Genomic DNA, 14,275 nt, shown 5'->3' with positions numbered 1-14,275 from the left:
GCTTACTATAAAATCTACAGTTGATTGAGATTCACTCAGTGAAACAGGTGTTAAGTGACACTGGTTTATCTACCTGCTACAGAAGCAGAATGATCTTTAAATGTGGTAGCCTGAGGAGATGGTAAGGTGCAGGTGTTGGCAAGGGGAGAGCTTTATTAACTAAGCCATAGATCTGAGAAGTACATTTACACTCTTAAGTTTATTTCAATGCAACCCCACCAGAATTCAACATACAAATTTACATGTAAAGTGTGTTGTGTTTGTTTTCACGAATAGTCTAATACACGCATTTTCATTAACTAAACTGGGAGAGCGAGTAAAAAAAAAAATCACCTGGGTTTAGGTAAAATCCTAAAAGGAAATGCAAAAGCACCAACCTTAAAAAAATGTGTTTTTTAACAACTGTATATGTCATGTGACCTTGTTCAAAGCCATTCTGTTTTGCGAAATAGACGCTGAATAGAAACAATACTGTACGAATCATATATTTCTGATACCGGTGCATGGATCCAAACCTTGAGGAGGGGAAAGAGAGTTGTAGTAATTGGGGTATTACGACTGTAGACTGGCATGATAAACGGCACAACCGTGTTCAGGTTGTTGAGCGAAATTGACCTGCATTGTTCACTCAGAGTGACAGCAGCCAGGTTCCAGCCCCTTTGTCCTCTTCAATAAAGCCTGTATACGGAGCCAAGAAGACAGGTAGTTTATCACTGCTGTGGTGGCACAGGGAAAAGGGCAGCCATGCATTCCTTTCATAGCTTAATGAGAAAATAATGGCAGCTTTTCCACACAGGCACATACATACACACTATATGCAATATACTGTACATGCTGTACTGTAGTATTTTGGACCCAGGGATTATTGGAACAAGTGCTAAGACTGCAACATGTACTCTAACAATGGCATTCGCCAACCCCCGTAATCTCTTGCTGCATTGCCATGTTACTTGTTTATCCATTCATCCATTTTCTAACCACATTATCCGCTACAGTTTTGCAGCCGAGCCAGAGCAATGTGCACAAAGCAGGGTACACCCCAAACGGGATGCCAGTCCATCGGAGGACACACAGACACATTCACACAAGAGCCAATTTTCACAGAAACTAATTAACCTACCAGCATGTTTTTGGACTGTAGGAAGAAACCTACATGAACACAGGGACAACGTACAAACTCCACTCAAATAGCACCGCAGGAATTGAACTCGAGGCAACAATGCCAACCACGGCATCACCCTGCCACATCGTTTTCTGTCAAACTAAAGAACATGGTATAAAAAAGAGATGCAATTTCAGCCATTGTGCTTTTCAAGTGACTGGTAATGTGTGAACCTAAGGGCTGTGCAATTTCCATGCTAGGAAAATACCAAATCATACATATGTCCTGAATAACATGACTTGGCAGTTGTTGAACTTTTTTCATTTCCCTTGCATACTGGCCACTCGTAGCCCACTACCTCATTTTCACTTTGTGCTAATCTAAAACCTCTCGATTTATTTGTATATCCATTGTTACCTCTTAATTAGCAATCCTCTGTCTCTCTCTTGGCCCCATGTAGAATGTCTAACAGAACAAAGTGCTAGTTTAGAACATTGTAATAGCGATGTCACAAGGTGTAGGTAGGCATTGCAGATCAGTGCAGGTGTGAGGATGCTGAGGTCTGGTGTGATAGACAGATTGATACAGAGAAATTGTGCAGGTTTGACGTTATTGTCTCAACCTAAGAATCATGGGTAGTGCTTTAATGTAGAAGGGACAAATCACACTTTATGAGTGCATAAACAATATAGTTGTTCAAAGTAAACAGGTCACGTATAAAGTATTTGCAAATGACAAATGTCTGGCTTCAGTTAATACCGATTAGTTATCAGTAAACTGCTACTCAGTTATTAGCATGGTATTAATATTGTCTTCATGTAATGTGGTTTATAAGGGGGTATGTAAATGAATTTACTGTTTGTCATTATGTGTCTGTTTTAGATATCTGTTTTAACTCATTTTTAATTCATAATTTGGTTCCAGTAGCGAAAATGACCTTGCACATCTTTTCTGTGCTTAAATTCTAACATTTGAATGCCATGTCAGATGTTTAATTAAAAGTGTGTGTAAATGATTCGATTAAAGAATAAAATGTAGGTGTATTATTATCCATTTACTCATCCCATTTGACTTTGCTCACTGGAATTAAAAGCAATTGGCCAGAAACACAAAGTAAATATGATTAAATTCGCTTAGTTTTTACACATCAGCCTTCAAGTTTCGCAGCTGTGTGTCCTAGAGCTGTTCTTGTTCTTGTTTTGTTAAATTCATAATTCAGATCTGATGCATTAACACTGCCTATAAACCTGATTTTCTGGAAAATTCTGTGATCCTGATCCCATGGTCTAAAAATTTTATAATTCTGTTACAAAATGAAGAGCTTATTTTATTTTTTCCACCTGCTTTTTGCATTGTCTTCACTCATAACTATAAAGATTCTGCCTGAGCCCTCCATCAAAGAGGTTTCATGCTCTGAGGGTTTTAATTGTGTGAAACCATGGGCTCCTATCTCAGTGACACAGCAGTGAAATTTAATATCAAAGTGCATTTATTCACTGTTTTTAGTTTTACGATAAAATAGAAGTGCTTCCATCTTCGAAGATGTAGAACAACAGTTTTTTAAATACTATTCGTTTTGAGAGGTGTTCAGTAGAGGAGAAAAAGGAGATTTCATATACAGTAGATGCATGGGAGAAAAACAAATGTACTGTACCTCATACATCATAATGTTCCCAAAGCTCAGTGAGAGCAAGTGCTTTGATCATCAAAGGATGCTGAGAAAAAAGTCAATCAAGTTTAGCTCAGGTGAGTTAATAAGGAAGATTTGTAAATGGCTTTTCAAGCTTTTCTTGAACAGGTTGTTACTTCCAGTATTATAGCAGATAGTGTTGCTATCTATAGTGCTGTTATTCCCTGGGATATCAAATTATTAAAGTCATATGATTTTCTAAAAACCATAAGAATGTGGTGATGGGGTGGAGGAGGGATGCAGAAAGATGAATGTGAGCAAAAGAGAGAGACTTGCTGTGGTATTTATAGTTTTCCAGGAAGTGACATCATGGAGAATTTATGCATTAGAGCAGCAGAGGAGAAGAAGACCCTTGCTGGTGTCATCCCTGCTGAACTTTTGTTAAAAATTGCATTTATAGTGAGTGCACAATTTTACAACACATCTTAATTAACGAAACTATACAATAAAAATATGGGTTCTAATTTATATATTATTTATATTTGTAAATATAAATTTATTATTTACATTTTAATTATGTTGTGTTTCTGGTTTTAAGATATTCCTAGATATCCCCACTCTTTCATACTAATAATCTATAATACTTAAACTATTATTATGGTTGTGATTGCCCAAGTTGTAACTCAACTAACAAGATGATTGTTCTGTGTAAGGTTGTTGCGGATTGAACTGTATTCGGAGTCTAACCAGGTTCACTGTAACAGAAAAGTGATTAAGAGGTCATTGCTGTGCAACATAATGAAAAACTGAAAAAGGTCTCCACAAAAGATCACAAACTCAGTACGGTGTAAATATATAATGAGGTGCTACAGGAAAGCCTGTGGTTTAAAAGCTCAATAAAAGTGAGTGGTCTGATAAAACTTCCTTGCAGCACAAAAGTCAGTCACAGAAAACAGGTTAACTGGGCAGGGGCACTTGGAGTTTAAAATGTCTGAGAAGGTAGGTCTTTTTTCTGTCCTTCTTTATTGTACAGCCTCACTGAATCAGAACCCAATAATATTACAATAAGGTAACATTTTTTTAAATGGTCACCTCGGTGCACTCCATTTCTGTTCAGCTGATTTTTCTTCACCACTTTCACTTCATAGAACTGTAAACGGAAATTTAGCCAGCGTATGGAATTTCTACTTCAGGAATGTAGTTTGTGTTTGTAAAAATGCTTCCAACCTGCAATAAATACAAATGTTTAAATGTTTTAATGGCATTCCAGGATGTAGGCACGTATGCCAATGAACATTCAGAGGTACCAGTTAAAATGCATCTCTTTTCAGGTGCAGTGTTTGGCTTCATCAACTTGTCTAGCACTTCACTGTCCACATCAGAGTGCTGCCTTATCTATGTCCTGCATAGACAGCGTTCTGTTCCAGTACCTTAATGACACAGCGGAAGACTCTGGACAGAGAGTGTCTGGCATGGACCTGGACTCTTCCTGCTCGCCCTCCAGAGAGGAGCCAACAGTCACCCATGGGGGAGACAAAGAACTCCTGGAGTTTTCTGCATTTTGTTCCGAGCTTCAGAAGAGACATCGCGCAGATAATAACTCGCACGCAGGAGTCCTGCTCAAGAATGTGAGTAAAAGTAGTCGAGTAAGCAACCTTACTCTGAAACTCTACATTTCAAATGACAGCATGTACATGTATTAAATAAGTATGCTTTTTCAGTAAAGGCTAATAATGTAATAAATGCCTAAAAATCATTTTCAGTACATAGTGGACTTGCTATTAGTGCAGTACAGTATTATTCCATTCACATTTCATCAGTGCTTTTTCATTGTTTCTGAAACTTACACCAGTGGTTTCACAGACCCCGTTTCCCACTACTCCTGAGCTCAATAATGTTAGTTTCGGGAACCAAGCCTTGAGCTATTGCTAATCAAGGTCAGGGGAACTGCCTCAGATGTTTCATACACAGTACATTTTTCCAACTTTGAATTTTAAATTTTGAATTTTGAAGTTGAACTTAAGCTTTCAGTATTTTAGTTCATCCACAACAGAAAAAAAATCATCTACATTACATATAGTCTGTGATTTCTGAGTTTAAATTATGTTTACGCAAATCTAAAACTGCAGTCCTGATAACAGGAATTCTACATTATTCATATTCTACATTTTATTTTTACATTCCCTAAAGACTCTTAGCCCAGGGTTTGGCTGCTATCGAGAAAATATGCAGTGGACTTCTGGCCCAAAGCTGGGATGTGGGAAATTTGGATCTGTCTTCGAAGTGCATGACAAGAAAAGTCACTTCAAATGTGCTGTAAAAAAGGTATGTGATAAAAAAATGTGTATTACTTAAGGTCATTTTGAAATTTCATTATAAATGGTTTCCTCTGTAACACTTTCTTCAAGAGGGTGCGAATCTTGATTAATAAGTGCATAACTGCTGTTTATAATAAAGTTGCCATTAATAAAGTAGCTCTAAATGACAAATATATGTACTTAATAACCATGTAATTAAATATCAGTGTCACTTTCTTTTCAAGGTGCTGCATTCACATTCTTTTATGTGTTGTAACAGTTTTGTATGTGAATTTGCAAACCTGCACTGAACTGTTACACTTTAAGCTGAAGCATTTTTAATAGTTCTGCCACTCACACTGCTAATCTGGAGAACTGATATCCTTGGCTAAATTGTGCTTTGTACCTCTTTCCTCTTTTTCATGACTGTAAAGAAATTCTAGACATAAAAAGGAAATCTTCAAGGATCTCACTGGAAGATCAACTTTTTTGTATAAAGTAGAAACCAAAGCTAAACTACCAGCATTCAGCAGTTTTCAGATTTATACTAGGATGATGATTATTTACACAACATCTTTGTTGGGCATACGTTTGAAGTGCGTTAGTGCTTCTAAGTACCGAGTTGTTTTGAGGGTTTATCCTACTTTGAAAAATTGTTTAAAGGTAACTCAAGGCCTCTCTTTGTGTTTCAGACATGGTGAAACCTCAAGTTAAACAAGTCCTCGTGCACAGTATTCACACCAAAAGTGCAACCCATTTGATTTCTTAAATCTTCCTCTGCTTCCTTATAAGGATAGTAAGAAATGTGAAACTTTGACTCCTGTAATATTTCTGATGACGAAATATAAATTGTAGTACAGCAGTTACTAAGATGATTTTATATTGATTTTACGTTGATCTTAAAAAATTGCAAAAATCATACTTGCTTTTCAGGTGCAGTTGAAAGATTTTAAAACAGAAGAGCTAGATATTTGGAAGGATTTAAGTGGACCATATGTTGTCGAACTTTTTGGAGCAATTTTGGAAGGCGATTTTGTGATGTTCTTTATGCAGGTTGCAAATGGTAACTAGATACATCTGACTATTCTGAATAATTTTTATACAAAATACCACACTACTGCAGCACCAACATTATTACTTTGTAGTAATTTTATGTTATAAACACAGAATCATGTAGAGACCTAAACACAAAAGTAAGACATAAGCTTGCATTCCTTTATTTTCAAATCAACTGATATTTATTTGGATATTGTTGTTGTTCACGTCACAGAAATGCAATGCTTATACGTTGAACATGAATGCTCTTTTAATTGCTGTGAGTAATTAGCAAAGTACCCCAGAAATCAGAAACTTTAAAAGTATTTTCATATAAAAAGAATGATTATTAAATGCATAGTTATAACTGTAAGTGATGCTAATCTTGAACGAAACACCTGCAAGTCACCAGATGAAAATTCTTATCTTTTAAATTAAATGTGCCAAACTCAAGAGATATAACAAAAAAAAACAGTTTAAGATCAGACAAAGGCGGAAAACAAATTCAAAAGCCTGTATTATAATGAAATGTAGCGTTTTTTATGTTTTAATTACGATTTTTGTGAAAGACACAGAAAGAAAACTTTACAATTATTCTGTATTATATGGAAAAATAAATATAGATTTAAAATATAGATTTCTTGGTTTAAATATCCAAGTTGTGTGTAGTATTCTGGATTGAAAAAAACAATTTCTTTTGATTTTCCGTAGGAGGTGAAAATCATTTGATTCACAGGTTTTTGATTATTAGGAATATGGAAACCTAACTGGTCAGTCAATTATCAATTAGAGACACCATTTTAACAAAACAGTTATTGACTTAGTCAATGAAAAAGGGAACAGAGCAGTATTAATTTTTTCAACAAATATTTTTCTTCTCTCTGCACAGGAGGATCTCTCAGTGGACTTATAAAATGTGGCTGCTTGTCTGAAAATGTAGCTCTATATTATTTCAGAATGATTTTAGATGCTCTGGACTATTTGCATAGACAAGGTATTATTCACAATGATGTCAAAGGTAAACCAGAAGCTTACGTTTAAGTTCATATACAGATTTTGTTACCTCACTGTGTGATATTGTTATTTTTGAGTAACTGCACGAATTGTTTTTGGTTAGTATATTATTAACTCAAATGTATTTTTCCTGATTCACATGTATCACTTGATTCCTTTTCCTATAAAAGATACATGGCCATACAATGTAGATACAATATTAACTATTGTTTATTCTATTTAATTGTGTGATTGAAAGTAATACAATATTATTTATTCAGTAAATGCTTATCAAAAATGAATGTGAAAGAATTTTAACCACCAAAGGGCTGTGAACAATTATCTAAATGTTTCAAACTTTAATATTTTTGTCCTCTAGATGCCTTAGTGACCACACCTGTTTGTTTTCAATGTTAGGCGACAATATCCTGCTCAACGATACAACTCGGGAACTTGTTCTTTGTGATTTTTCTTTTGCTGAGAAGCTTCGTCCTGGGCAGGAGTTCATTCCGAAAGGTGAGAGTCACAATAAAAGACAAACGTGCACTAAGGTCCTCATTTTTAAAACATCTTTCCTTCGTTGAATCACTTTTGAAAGGGGATTGTGACTGGTTTAAGCTTCTAAGGCACTCACCCATGGGCCAGAGGAGTCTTGTCTGGGATTTCCCCATGACTGGAAAAGTCATGGTCATCTGAAAAAAAAGCCATGGAATACGATTTAATTTATTTTCACACGACGCCCGTGACTTGGACAATGAGCTGCAATGTATTGACACAGGTGGTAAAGAGAATTTCAACAAACACAGCACATTCGGGCTTGAGGTAATCTGAAGAGAGTTCCAAAGAGAGGTTAAGATTGATTAGAATGAATGATAGTGCCAAGTCACCAAAAAAATGACAAAATATGGTCATTTTCTCATAACCCCAATGAATATCAATTAATTCTGAAGTGTTTTTATGCAAGATTCAAAGGAATTTGATATTATACATTATTAGAATGTCTGTAGCTTGCCTTCTGCATGAAAATGAGCTGTACACTAAGGTTCATGTTTTATTCACTGATGAATGCTACATGTGTGGAGATGTCTTCATCTCTGTCTTAGTATTTGCCTTTATTATCTGACTGTTGTGCTCTTAAGGAGACTGGTAGAATGGCAGAAGTGTGAAGACGTGAGGAAGAATCTCTTTTAAAGCAAAAACGCCTTTGGTGCTTTTGAGAACAACCTCAGTGTGCAGTGATAGATGAATTTTGTACTGCCTGCCAATCGGGGAATTTTGATCTTCTTGCAGGACAATCCTATAGTCACGTTATCTACAACATTTCTGTCTATCTTTTCATCCGTTATCAGAAAACTGCTTTTTCTGGTAAGGCTCCCAGCAACCTGGAAGATGCACCCTTACTGTATAGATCTCACGGGCCCTGTTTTTATTCCCCAAAGGCAGATTGAAAGGGAGAACTCAGACACACATGGCACCGGAAGTGGCATCACAAGAGGAACATGACACCAGGGCCGATGTGTGGAGCGCCACCTGCACCCTTCTCCACATGATGAACGCCAGGCACCCCTGGATCAAAGAATATAACCATCTGCCCTCTCTGGATATCGTGGTGAGGGCCTTGTTTGAAACCATCAGGCCTGGACATCCAAGACCGCTGTTCTGTTCAAATCGTTGCTTCAGTTTTATTAATCTCCTGTGGAGCGCTGAACTCCTAAAGCCCTGGTATTTTCTACTGGAAATGTCTAAATATAACTGTCAGAGTTCAAATATCTTTTAAACGCAATTTACTGTCTTAATGTACTGTATTCATACCAGATTGCAAAACACAGCCCGCCGTTGTTTGAAATCCCCAAAGGCTGCCATGACGACGCAAGGAGGCTCATCGAAAGAGGCCTCACAGTGAATCCTCAGGAACGTCCACAGGCAGCAGCTCTGCGCGATGAGGTCCACGCCGTCCTGCTGAACCGTAAGGAAGAATTAGTGAAGCCTTCTCTCACGCTCCAAAGTAGAGATGTCCAATCCTGCTCTTCTAAGGATGGGGGAGCAGGTTTATCATTTGAATTCTGCTCGTAATGGCCTCATTAGTGGCTTAATTGGAATAATTTAACAGCTTCTTACAACTCTTCAGGTGCTGGATTTACGTTTCATTCTTAGCCTTGTTGTTGTCTTAATTGCGGACAATTTACAGGCTTGTATTTTTCTTCCAGTGGGATATCCGTCACCCTCTTGCTTTGAAAATAACATAAAAAAGCTGCAATCCGGCCCCCCACCCTCTGTGTCTACAACTGAGCCCTCTTTCACCCTGAACACACCTCCTCCATTGCCTCACCCTCCAGAGGGAGAAGAAAAAAAGGTAACGAAGGAGTGAATTGTTTAAAAATCTGTCTTCATCTGAGAACTTTAATTCTTGGAACTACAGACTCCAAGTGCCAAGATAAGAATACTTTTGCACCACTGGTTTTCGTGTTAAAATCACAACGGATGACGATGGCTCATTGACATTTTGCCTTTAGCATTAATCAAAGCTGATACAGTGGTGCAGAGGTTAGCATGGCTTCCTCACAGCGTAAGACCCCTGGGTTCAATTCCAGACCTGGAGTGCTATCTGCATGGAGTTTGCTGATGTGGGTTTTCTCCGGGTGCTCTGGTTTCTTCCTACAGTCCATTTAAAATTGGCTTCTAGGAAAATTAGGCCCTGTTGTGAGTGTGTGTGCCCTGTGATGAACTGGTGTCTCATCCAGGGTGTATTCCAACTTGTGCCTGTTGCTTACTGCAACCCTGAATGAGATACAGCAGTTACAAAATGGATGGATTAAGAAATCAAAGCTCACAAATTTTATTTTAGGAGATTGCTGACCTTTTCCTAATTTGTTATCTATTTAAATTGGGAATGTAAGAAGTAGGTCATCCATGATGTTCTTTTTATAGTAAGGAAATTGCATTTTACCATATTTTCCATGCAAAAATCAAGGTTCAAGTGACACTTGCCCCATTGTTTTACACTTTACATCCTCTAGAGAAAAAAGCAGGTACAGTCAAGATATTGGTATCACCTAAAATTGAAAGCATTATATCAAGTTTCAAATTGTATTGGTTCAACAAAGTCATTTCTTACTACTTGAATTTTATTTTTATCAGAAATCTTAAAATAACGTTTCAATTCTTCAGCATAAATGTTGAAGATCTTGGAAAAAAATCCCAGAATAAAAAGAGAAATCACATTTTCAGGAGATACTGGTTTACTGACATGCAGTATAATGGAAGCTGCTTACATTTCACTTCTATAACTCATCGGGCACATACATAATATAATATACATTATGAATTGTGAGCAGATAAGATTTTCAATTGTTTAAGTAAAATTGCCCCTTAGGATAACAGAACATGAAGCTCAGGTCATCTGAATTCATAAAAATGTCAGAAGCTCAGCGTTTGGTATTTGAGTTAAGATTGCCAAGAAGATCTGATTAAGGGACATGTCTAAATACCCGTTCAAAAAATGACATTTTGAGAAGAGAGTTTAATTAATGGAAGAACAGCAGAAGATATGACCATGCCCCAGCTGAGTAATGATCGTCTGGATGCTACTGGCATGATTGAAGATGGTCTGTCTGTGAGAGAAGTTGACCGGAAAATGAGATGTTCTGCTCCAACGACCAGCAAACAAGTCCAGACAGAGCAGGAAGCTGGCTTAGTGAGAGACAGGCCACATCCTGATAGGCAGAGGGTCATGACACTGTCCCAAGACCCTCGCTTCTACCAGAATCCTCTACATAAGGTTTCAGGGTGCAGTGTCTAAAGCATGGGAAATTCCAGGAGGAAATGACAAGCACATTATTAGAATGTCTGTAGCTTGCCTTCTGCATGAAAATGAGCTGAACACTAAGGTTCATGTTTTATTCACTGATGAATGCTACATGTGTGGCGATGTCTTTATCTGTCTTAGTATTTGCCTTTATAATCTGACTGTTGCGTTCTTCAAGGCAATTAGTAAAATGGCAGAGGTGTGAAGATGTGAGGAGGAATCTCTTTTAACACAAGAACGCCTTTGGTGTACATTGAAAACATCCTTTTGTGTGGACTTTGTGTTCTACTGCCTGCCTATTGGGGAGTTTTGATCTTCTTGGAGGACAGTGGCATAATCACATTATGTACAATATTTCCATCCATCTTTCCATCTGTTATCAGAAAACTTCTTTTTCTGGTAAGGCTCCCAGTAACCTTGGGGCAGAAGGTGAGACCAGATGCTGGAAGGGGTGCCATTCCATTGCAGGGCTTGCCAGCATGCTTTCAGGATGCTACAGTATGTGAGAAAACTCACATAGACTTGAGGAGCATAGAAACTCCATGCCAGTTCAGATCTGTGAGGCAACAGCTAACCACCAAGCTGCTCTGCTGCCTGTCTTCAATATTTAAGAATAATAAAGCCTTGTACACCAATATCTTTTTTTTTCTAAACTGCCATGTTCTTCTACAGCTTGTAAAAGCCTTTTAACAACATTCTGGAAGTGCAGGAAGTTTACTTGTAATCCCATATCACTTTGTAATTGCAGGAGCCAAAGCATGTTTTGAATGTATATAAAACCTCGATGTGGGACGCCAAACCTCTGGAATGTGGCGTGAGCAGAATGAGAAAAGAAAGCGAAAAGGAGAATTCGGAGATTATCAAGGGTGAGATCTAGCTCGCTTCCACTAAACAGTACTGAAGTGATGCAGGAAGGCATGCAAATTCTTCCATTTCACCATTTACATATTCATATTACGTATTCCCACCAAAATGCTGGTGATGGAAATAGAGAAGTGTACAGTATATGTTCTTATATCTCCCTTTCTGATGGAAATGTCTCACGTGTACTGTAGTTCCTCACAGTTCGATACTGTGTTAATGCACACCTTTCTATTGTTCACACAGCCAGCGCGAGAACATCAATTACCAGAACGAAACAGTGGTCAAAGTACTGCCTGCTTACATTAATAATGCATCACGTTTAGTCAGGTTAAGACAGAGAAGTATTTTAAGGGTCACTAGTGCAGTGCCTGTGTTCATCCAATTCAATAGCCCTCCTGAAGCACTGTCAATAATAGTCAACACTTCTATCCCTTGTCCCGGCGGTGCCGTTTGGTGCTGTAGTGATCTACACCATAGGCCACCAGCGGCCTTCAGGCGTAGTGACATTCAATCAGTGCAGGCCAGAGCTTCGATTGATCTAATGACCTACAAGGGAAAAGCTTCACATTCCATTATCAATGCATTCAAGCAAATGTGAAGCTGCAATTCAGACGCAACCAGTTAGAATGGCTTCATCACCACGTAACTTGTCACAGATTTATATGCTCACAGAAAAACCACTCTGATTGATCCTTCCCCAAGCTGCTCATGTTTTTAATATCTAGCTTTGCACATTCCTATTTAATCAAAGAAACACCCGGGTTCTGGCTGCCTCAGGGTTTCAGCCCCATTTCTTCCTTTTTCCTTCCCTTTTCCTCTTTTGCGTAAGCCTTTCACCGCGACAGACTGTCCACCTGCAACTCAGAGGACTTGGAAGAATGGCTGGAGATGGTGGAAACGGCCGAGATCTGGCTGGATGACGATGTTTTGGTCAGTGCCTGAAGGTGGAACGGATTTGAAACAGCTGGGTTCACTGAGCACTGGAACATTGCTACTGTATACAAATGTATTTATTTGTGTGTGTACTAACAACACTCACAAATGCGGGATCTCATATCCTCTGTGCTTCTGCTACATGAGATTCCGATGCCGTGCAAAGAGAGGGATAGGAAATTCACAATTTAATCAACCCTGTCTCGTATTAAATCTAAAAACAAAATACATTGTTAACTCAGACACACTTTTGAATACATACTGTATGTTACTGGTCCTAGCAGATATGCTTTTAACATTTGGATATTTGGTCATCTTAAAATATAGGTGTTTTCTAGAATGTTGTGGAGACCTGGAGTGACGAGGTGGCGCAGTGCATCTGCATGGAGCTTGTATGTTCTCCCTGTGTTTGTATGGTCTTCCTCCCACAGTCCAGAGACCTACTGGTAGGCTAACTGGCATCTAGGATATTGGTGTGATTGTACATGTTTGTGTCTGTGTGTGCACAGACAGGCATCCTGTCCAAAGCGTATCCTGCCTTGCACCTGTTGCTTGCTGTGGTAGGCACTGGCTCCCCTGTGACACTGAATTGGATAAAACAGTTAGAAAATCGATGGATGGAGTAACTGGATCTAACCAACACTATACATCAGAGTACTGCATAACCAAAGACAATCTCTATGAACCCTTCTGTCAGTGAATTTACATTTTGTATTTGGTATACAATCACCTTCCAATCACAATGAGACCTAGGAAGCAAATAGCAAAGAAAACGTATTGCTTAGAAAGCAGGTGCCTCTCTAGATATTATTATTCATATGCAACAGCATGAATAATGACAATTTGAGAAATGAGCATCAATTATCTCAAAGTTATTTTTATTAAACACTATTTTCTATAAATTTATGCTCAGATTTAAATCTGATTATAAAACGATAATTTGTAACAAAAGATTTAACAGTCACATTATTCATCTCCTACAGTATTATCTTTTGTTTTATTTCCAGGTTCCAACAGATACATCCTGACTGCTCTGTGAGGAGAGGGGTTTTCACAGACTGTATACAACGCAGTTCAGTTTCATTACTCACGTATTGCTCTTATTAGTAATGGACAACTATCGTGCTTTATCATGCTAAAGTGCAGCTGGATGCGACAATTATGTTGCAAATTCAAATGTTTTTTTTTGCTGTGTGTTTAGGAATTCCTAACTACTACAGCTCAAAAATGTCCAATAGGAAAATTACTGAGAAAGCTTTAAATGACCATTTGCATTCACATGTTACTCATGAAGTGAAACTCAACGTGTGCTTTTCAGTTTGATTGCTGTGTGTTATTCTACAGTAAGTGTTCACCATTTGCAGAGTTAGTGGCCTCAACATATAATGAGATCGGAAACAAAAACAAATTCTGTTATTCTGTGCCAAGCTATGCAATATTATTTCCTATTTTATTCTACATTCTGTTCTGTCCAGGATAAAGATGATGCTTCTACAGAGAAAAGGTTTAATCTACCAGAAGAGGTGCACTGTACTGATGTTGTAAAATATTGGTACATTTTTTATAACAATTATAGAAAGTAGTTCCTTTACAAAATGAAAAATAAATGTTCATGT

At 37.9% G+C, this 14,275-nt stretch overlaps 1 protein-coding gene and 1 long non-coding RNA gene across 2 annotated transcripts; both read left to right on the top strand.

Moving 5' to 3' along the window:
* The first annotated feature begins 3,676 nt into the window (after window positions 1-3,676).
* Window positions 3,677-5,051, top strand: LOC148649111 (uncharacterized). The gene is made up of 3 exons (XR_015926302.1): window positions 3,677-3,731; window positions 4,064-4,360; window positions 4,923-5,051. It is a non-coding gene; the product is annotated as an uncharacterized LOC148649111 (long non-coding RNA).
* A 2,320-nt stretch (window positions 5,052-7,371) lies between these two features.
* LOC148649110 (mitogen-activated protein kinase kinase kinase 14-like) lies at window positions 7,372-13,802 on the top strand. The gene is made up of 7 exons (XM_088605333.1): window positions 7,372-7,573; window positions 8,497-8,666; window positions 8,873-9,023; window positions 9,265-9,410; window positions 11,611-11,728; window positions 12,556-12,656; window positions 13,667-13,802. The coding sequence occupies exons 1-7, from the start codon at window positions 7,405-7,407 to the stop codon at window positions 13,685-13,687; spliced, it is 876 nt and encodes a 291-aa protein (XP_088461459.1). The 5' UTR covers window positions 7,372-7,404; the 3' UTR covers window positions 13,688-13,802.
* Window positions 13,803-14,275: the final 473 nt, after the last annotated feature.

The sequence above is a fragment of the Lepisosteus platostomus genome, chromosome 14 (genome assembly GCF_059453375.1).
Source record: "Lepisosteus platostomus isolate fLepPlt1 chromosome 14, fLepPlt1.hap1, whole genome shotgun sequence".
NCBI lineage: Eukaryota > Metazoa > Chordata > Actinopteri > Semionotiformes > Lepisosteidae > Lepisosteus > Lepisosteus platostomus.
The sequence above is the reverse complement of the archived record's forward strand: the minus strand, read 5'-3'. Positions and strand labels throughout refer to the sequence as shown.